The following is an 8,050-nucleotide window of genomic DNA, read 5'->3' on the forward strand; positions in this document are numbered from 1 at the left end:
AATATTATCCAACAGTACGACGGTGAGCCACAATCTTCAATAAAATAATAGAAAATATTAACGTTATGGATTCTATTGAGTTACGTAAATCAACAATGCTTTGAGACTGAATCACTAGGAAGAGTACCTAATATGCCAAACGATGAAATACAGGAACTAAATTAACCCTTCAAGTCCGAAGTTTTACATTTTTTGATTCTGTTTCGAAAAATGTTTTTTTCTGATGAACAATGAAGTGATGTGACTTGATTATACAAAACTTTCGACAGAATTATTTTCCAGTGGGAGATATGAGACGTTACCATATGGTAACGCTAGTACTTTCATGGAAGGTGAGGTACAAAAATGAATACAACACTTTTAATGAGCTAAATAGTATTCAATTCACAAAAATAAAGAAGTAAATACGAATTTAGAGTAATTTTTTCAGTGTACATCTATGTTCATAGTGTGTGGAATATCTGATTGCAATCAATGCACAAACCTACATTGCATTTGCTACACATGGTTCTCACACTGGAAATACAGCCTTCGCCTGCACAACGCCGCCTTTTTTTATTAGGGGTGTGGACCAGAAGATGATTCATTTCATCGTATCTTACATCATCAGCCACTCTATTGCATGAAATGCTGTTTCTATCAGTGGGAGGACGTCCACCAACTTTTGGCATCACGCCATATTTACGCAGATATGTTTGAGCCATATCTCTACGGAATGATAATTGTTCCGAATGCACACCCATCGATTTTCTACGTAAAATCCATGAATTGATTATCGCCACGTCAATCATCCAAGTGAATATACACCACCTCCACTTCTTTCCGCGAATTGATATTCTGTATCTTCCCAAATTCTCATCCATTTGGTCTGTTCCCCCCATGAAATTATTATACTGACCAATAAGATTAGGTCTTGGTACCTCTATCACCTTCTTATCACTCTGAGAATAACGTTTTAGATTACATGTTGGTTGTACTCCATATGAAGTGGAAGCGGCTGTAACTATACTGTTGTCTACCCATCTAGCTAAAATAATACCAACATCTTTAGCAATACAGTGATCAAATGTTCCTCTCGGTGCTTTTTTCAGTTCTGCCTTCGATTTGAGAGGACACTGTTTTGGAATCCGGTTGTGTCTTATGGTGCCCGTTCCAGAATATCCATTTATTCGTAAAAAATTGAAAAGCTGTATGCTTGTGAAAAGATTATCTAGGTAGAATTCATAGGGTAAATTTTTATGAGGTAAGTCTCGTAACATAGCAACAAACGGAGCAGCCGCCTTTCCAAAAGCTCGCTCATCTTTCTCGTTTCCAACGAATCTTTTACCTTGACATATCTCGAAATTTATTGGTCTAAGTTTCCTTTCCATAACGTATCTTCCTTATTTATCTGCGTGTTATCAACACAATGCAGAAATCGCATTATTTAAAAAAAACGATCTCGCCTCATCGCGTTACTGATAGCCAAATTCTTCATATCGTTTTCAGAAACCCAGTAGTATTTTTTTCCAGACAACTCATTATACCCACTCACAATCAATATACCAATAAAGCATTTCAGTTCAGCAAGTGTCACTTTGGGATCAGGAAAGTTCATAAACAAAGCATATCTCTGTATTTCTTGAAGCAACAAAGAGGTGACTGAATCATCGAAAAATAGCTCGAATAATTCAGTAGCTGACATATTTTTATATTTAGAATAATCGCCGCTAGGAAAGACGTTTTGGATACTAGTCATGTCCCCTCTGATCCATTCGATATCATGTGTATTGCAATTTTCATAAAGAAATGAATTTTCAGTATTCATCATGTCAGCATTGGCATTGTCAGCGTTTCCAATGTTGTCATTTCTAACTCTCCCATTCTCTTGAAAATCTGATGTGTCATCCATAACACTTTCTGTAACATGATCACCATTTCTAAATAATACTTCTGCTTCAGATCGCAATTGTCTTTCAGTGAAATGATTAGGTATTAGCTCTGATTCATCTCCTGAATCTTCATCAGTTAGTACATGAGGTTCAGGTGGGGTGATATATATATCTGATACGTCATTTTCCTCTTAATAGGCCAGTTCCAAAGCTTCCTCGAGGGTTAATCCTCCACTGAAAACAATTTGTTCATAATATCAGGCTAAAGTATTAGCGTTACCATTTGGTAACGTCGTGATATATCGGGATCATGATCAAAATCAAAACCTCTTTTTTGAATTTTTGACAGTGACTAATGTTTCTCTATCTATTATTGATCGTACAAAATGGTTGAATTAGCAAAATAGAGGAAATTGCGGTATTTCTGGCAACTTACGTGAAGCGGATATCCATTTTTCTGCCGGGTGAAAAGAAACGATCGTTCAACACTTTATCTGACGGATTGAAAGTCCCAACTGTGCATGAAACATCAAAATATACGTAGTTCGATGCATGAAGAGAACTATCCTAGCGCCATCTAAATTTTTAAGATGTAATTTCAATATTTATTTGGCGGTAAAAAACTGTCTTCTCTCTGTTACCATATGGTAAGGTCAGTGTTTGAAGGGTTAATATACAAAGAAGTCTATTATAATCAATATACACCAAAACAGATGTAATTATGTATCTGATCGGCCATTTTGAAGTACCTGATATCTACTTACAAAATGTTGTTATTACATATGTTTAATGGAAATGAAAAAAATTAATTATTATAATAGTAATTATCAATCATCTCTCTAGTAATTATACTGAATCTTTCAATAACAGTTCCACTATCAATGAAAAATTAGAAAACGTTTAATATTACTTTAAAGCATCAATTAAATCGACAATCGACATAATTTTGTTTATCTTTGATGAAACTAGAAGTAAAATGCATTTGAAATAAATTCTACCTTTCGTAGTATAGCAAATTTCCGCTGAGAATATGATGATTATTCTGCTTAGAATATTTGTGTTCGGCCCATCGACTATGACACTAGTAAGCTATTGTGAGACAGACTTGATGCGCGCGCAACCAAATTATGATGGATTACGTTATGATACTTTACGGATTCTGTACATTACGGTTATGATGGAGTACGGATTCTGTACAATGCGGTTTCTACGCTTTAGCGATATGATGCATTGAGTTTATGATACAATGTGGATATGATGCATTGCGATTATGATTGGTTGACGTTTTTATAAGTACGTTATGATTTTGTACTTCATGACAAAGTACGTTCTGATGTTTTACGTTATGATGAATTGCGATTATGACGGCTTACGATTATGATCTTGTAGCGTCAGGCCCGGATTACCCATAAGGCCAACCTAGGCCATGGCCTAGGGCGCAAGCTTGCGGGGGGCGCAGGGGTGAATGACTCACGATCACGGTGAATGACTCACGATCACGTGTCACTGCTATCCCATCCCGCCGAACCCCCTCTGTGACCTCTGCGAACAGTAGTCAGTAACAAGCTATCAAGTGCGTGTGGTGTGAGGTTAGGTTATCGTTTGGTGATTTTGTTGTGCATTACGCATTACAATTACGAAGTATTCTTCTTGTTGGATTCTACCCATTTCTAAACGGCTAAGGTAAGTTTTTAAAACAATTCATAAAATACCTAATTTTTTATTTTATAATATTTTATTAAAATTTATAATATTATATAGTATAATACTATTAAGTCATAATTATAAAATATAATAGCTATATAATATATAACTTTTATAATTATAACTATTACATTTATATAATATATAATATTTATAATTATAATAGTCATAAAATCAGTCTTTGACGAATTTATCAAATTTGTGCCTCAGTTTTGCCATTTGCTAAATAAAAAATAATACTGTACTGTGCGACTGTGCGTTTATTATGTATGAGTTAGGTAGTCGGTCAGTTTGGACAGGACGAAGCACGAAGCCAAATAGATTACAGTAGTATATGATGAAAATATGAATACATTACATTTAAAGTCAAATCAGTTCCAATTCCTAGTTATATGTGGTATTAATAATATCGTGGTTTTTATGCAGAGCTAAATTGAAAACAGAAGAGAGCAAGAAGTTCTCTGGGACAATGAAAAATTGGCTGTCTAAAGAACAAGATAAGACCCAAACCAAAAAAGATGACGGTTTATTTTTGGACACCAGTACTCCTAGTAGTACTAGTACCTCTGTTCACCTGCAGTCTTTTACTTCAGGAACAGAAACGGAACCGCCGGAACCGGACACAAGATCTTTAGCATTTGAATCCGAACCACAGAGAGACCCCGACCCTGAGAGCCCTTCAAATAGCATTGATAAGCCAACACCACTAGAACATGAACCTGAACTTGAACCATTTTGTTTTGATCCCGATCCAGCAAACTGGGTTGTAAATAATGAACTACGTGATTACGTGTCTCAACATGGAATAATTCAAAATAAAGAAGGAAATTTCTCAAAAGCAAAGAAGGAATATGGCAACCGTTTTTGGAGTTTTTCAAGTGCACATTTTTATAGACATTTAGAAAATGGGGAAAAACAAAATAGAGCATGGCTCGTCTACTCTGAAAGCAAATGTTCAGTTTTTTGTGGCCCTTGCCGTCTTTTCCATTCAGAATCTCAGTTGGAATCATCTTTTGTGAAAAATGGCTTTAGTGACTGGAAAAATGTTACAGCAAGGCTAAAAGAGCACGAAAACTCAGTTTCACACAAAAACAATACAATCACTTCAAAAGACAGAGGGGAGAAACTAGGAAAGGTTGATTCCCAATTGACTGAAATGATTGATCAAGAAATGAATTCCTGGCAAATGCTACTACAAAGAGTTGTTGTGGTCATAAAAGCTCTAGCTTCACGAGGATTGCCATTTAGGGGGTCAACAGAGTTATTTGGTTCCAACTCGAATGGAAACTACATGATGTTACTAGAAGTCCTTGCTGAATTTGATCCCTTTTTGCGTGAACATATCAGAAAGTATGGAAACCCTGGTATAGGACATATTTCCTATCTTTCATCCACTATTTGTGATGAGTATATTGAGCTCCTTGCCAAGAAAGTTACAGACTATATATTAGAGGAGGCATCATATATCTCGTGTGCAGGACACTCTCTAAACCTAGTTGGGACTCACGCCGTAGATTCTTGTATTGAGGCAGTGTCACTATTTACTCTGCTTCAAGAGCTGTATAATTTTTTTTCTAGCTCTACACATAGATGGGCGGTGTTAAATAATTGCAAAAACACAACACTAACAACCAAAAGCCTTTCCACAACAAGATGGTCTGCTAGACATGACGCTTTAAGAGCCTTACAAGAAGAATGGCCTGCAATTATCAGAGCTCTAGAAATATTGGAAAGTGACACAGATCAGAAGGCTAACACTCGAGCAGAAGCTAAAGGCCTACTAAGCAGATTGAACCGCTTGGAAACAGCTATAATTGTCAAGTTATGGGGTACTACTTTTTTCAGGCTCAATAAGGTTAACAAATATGTGCAAAATGAAGACACTGATGCACTGGCCGTAACAGAAGTTTTCAACTCACTGATATCCTTCTTTGAAGAGCTCAGAAATCAGTTTGACATTTATGAAAACAAAGCACTTGATGTTAGTGAAACCAAAATTTATGAGTATGATAACAGACGTAACAAAACAAGAAAACTTCAAGATGATGAGACTCGAGATGGCGAAGTTTCTTTTACTACTGGAAGAGACAGCTTTAGAGTTAACACATTTATTCCGATAATTGATAAAGTTAAACAAGAACTTACAGCAAGAATGCATGCCTATGAGGAATTTGTTACAAGGTTCGTTGCAATAATCAAACTCTCAGATCTCACGACAGAAGAAATTGAAGTTGTGGTTAACAAACTTCTCAGTGTATTTGAAAATGATTTAGAGCCGGTAATCTTTGATGAACTTGTCTACCTGAGGTCGCACATGTCAACAAACAAAATAGAAAATAAAAATAAAAAGCCGTTGTCTTTGTACAAGTGGATCATAGGAAACAAATTGGAAGATATCTATCCAAATGTCGAAATTTTGCTAAGAATGTTTATTTGTACTCCAGTAACAAACGCATCGGCCGAGAGGTAAGTCAAATAATAACAAACCGTTTACTTTGTATTATAATTTCAATGCTCTAGATTTTAATCCAAACTAAAATAACGTAAACAAATATTAAACAAAGTCTACTTTGTACTTTGTCAGCTTCTTGGGATCACACACAGTTTTTAATGGGAAAGTAAGATTCCACAAATTACTCTAACTTTCTAATATACTACATTTTTTATGAATCTTTAATCACTTCATAAAATTGAATAGTCTACTTTTTTATTACTTTGTTTTCTGTATAATTTTTTTTATAAGTGTCACAATTTAATTGTATTTTTAGGTCATTTTCCTGCTTAAAAAGGATCAAGGAATACCATAGGTCAAACATGACCCAAACAAAGCTCAACTCTCTCGCTCTCCTCAATATTGAAAATGATGTAACCAAAACATTAGATTTCACCAACACCATCCAATCGTTTGCCTGGTCCAAAGCCAGGAAGAGGAAATTTTAAAACGATGTTAAAAGTCATTTCGTTAGTAAATACCGTGTTGTGTTAATAAATGTTTGTGTTAATTAAGTAGTGTAGTGTGTTTTATTTTTCAACATAACCTTTTCTGTATTTCCTTTTAACACATTTTGGAATTTCGCTGTTATTGACTGATCGATTTAAATTATTTTCTTGAAAATGAATGTGTAAGATCACTGATAATCTAAATAATAACCGAGATATTGTAATCTCTCACACAATTTTTTTAGTTTTGCCGGAAAGGAAGGGCGCACCATTTAATATGCCGAAAATGCCACCCCCCCCCCGAACGTCTGCTGGGAGGGGGCGTAATGCAGATCTCTGGCCTAGGGCGTAAATAGTTGCTAATCCGGTCCTGTGTAGCGTTATGATGCATTGCGATTTCTCTCCTTTGATGTTATGATTGGGTACATTATGATGAATTGCATGGACCCTCCGAATACTATGCAGCCAGCCAGGGCCGTAGCGAAAAGAAAAACCAGGGGGGGAAATCCAAATTTTCCCAACCCCATCAGCAAAATTTACCAACTTTTAAAAAATTGAAAGCCGAGGGATCAATTTTACTACTATAACATATTAATTTTCTTACTTAGCTATCCAAAGATTGGCTGAATGCTTATGCTCGTTAGGGTATGCACAAACAAATATAAATTTTGGTAATTATAAAAATAATAATGGGAATTATTCTACTTTGGACCAAGGTCCTTGGTCTTCCACCATATATCCACCATGTACAGGAATATTCAATACAAATGAAAGGAAACAACACTCAAATAATATTGTGCTTATTGTTTTTTACTATTATTTTTTTTATCTTCACAGCCCGAAATTTCGCAACTTTTCCAAGTCGAAAAAAGAGCGAAAAGTTGGGAATTTTGTAAAATTTTCACTTCAAAATTTGTGGACTGTTCAGGACTGTTCTCTTACTTGAGAGAAATTAACCTTTTTTGAAGTTTTCAAACAAAGAATTTCAAAGTATGGGATCTATAAGTTATGCATGTCGGGAAATCCCAACCTTCTCCTGCTTATTTTCATTTTCTTATTACCTCTCCCTTTCTTTTCTCTCATTTTAATTTTTTAATTTTTATTAATTTTTTTACTATTATTTTTTCTATTTTCTTCACGATCCAAAATTTACCAACTTTCTCCCAAGTCGAAAAAGCAGGGGGTTTAGGCTCCCACCATTCCCCCATGGCGACGGCCCTGCAGCCAGCGTTTAAATATCGCAACGGAACAACGTGGAATTTCGCCGAAGTTCTATCAACATCGGTAGCCTGTTTCTTGCTTTTTCTCGAGCGGCAGGTAACATTGGATATTTCCACTCTCTCAGCCACGTCCGTTCGGTTTATGGTTACCAGTGGTGGCCGGCGTTATATCCTTTCGGGCATGATTTACAACAATATGATATTTGCATATACAGTGAAATTTAAATGCAATTGAAGAACTATTATTGATCGATATTTTTTTCTTGTTATATTGAAATTGTTTATTCAATTTTGTTAATCAAAATTTAAAATAAA

General features: G+C 35.4%; 2 protein-coding genes across 2 annotated transcripts; one reads left to right on the forward strand and one right to left on the reverse strand.

Annotated features, from left to right (window-relative positions):
- Positions 1-245: 245 nt before the first annotated feature.
- LOC111508776 (piggyBac transposable element-derived protein 3) lies at positions 246-2,508 on the reverse strand. The gene is made up of 2 exons (XM_023164386.2): positions 2,308-2,508; positions 246-2,105 (listed from the first exon to the last, which is right to left on the reverse strand). Exon 2 carries the CDS (start codon positions 1,368-1,370, stop codon positions 444-446), a length of 927 nt encoding a protein of 308 aa, XP_023020154.2. The 5' UTR covers positions 1,371-2,105; positions 2,308-2,508; the 3' UTR covers positions 246-443.
- A 1,497-nt stretch (positions 2,509-4,005) lies between these two features.
- LOC141482300 (zinc finger MYM-type protein 1-like) lies at positions 4,006-6,584 on the forward strand. Its single transcript, XM_074175340.1, has 2 exons — positions 4,006-6,041; positions 6,344-6,584. The coding sequence occupies exons 1-2, from the start codon at positions 4,045-4,047 to the stop codon at positions 6,513-6,515; spliced, it is 2,169 nt and encodes a 722-aa protein (XP_074031441.1). The 5' UTR covers positions 4,006-4,044; the 3' UTR covers positions 6,516-6,584.
- Positions 6,585-8,050: the final 1,466 nt, after the last annotated feature.

Source organism: Leptinotarsa decemlineata, unplaced genomic scaffold (genome assembly GCF_025532065.1).
Source record: "Leptinotarsa decemlineata unplaced genomic scaffold, Ldec_3_MD MMD2_tig00001019_RagTag_RagTag, whole genome shotgun sequence".
Classification (NCBI taxonomy): Eukaryota; Metazoa; Arthropoda; class Insecta; order Coleoptera; family Chrysomelidae; genus Leptinotarsa; species Leptinotarsa decemlineata.

Coding starts and splice junctions, on each gene's coding strand:
- LOC111508776 (XM_023164386.2), bottom strand. CDS start 1,370: ATGGAAAGGAAACTTAGACCAATAAATTTCGAGATATGTCAAGGTAAA.
- LOC141482300 (XM_074175340.1), top strand. CDS start 4,045: ATGAAAAATTGGCTGTCTAAAGAACAAGATAAGACCCAAACCAAAAAA. Junction 6,042..6,343: donor ACAAACGCATCGGCCGAGAG/GTAAGTCAAATA, acceptor TTGTATTTTTAG/GTCATTTTCCTGCTTAAAAA.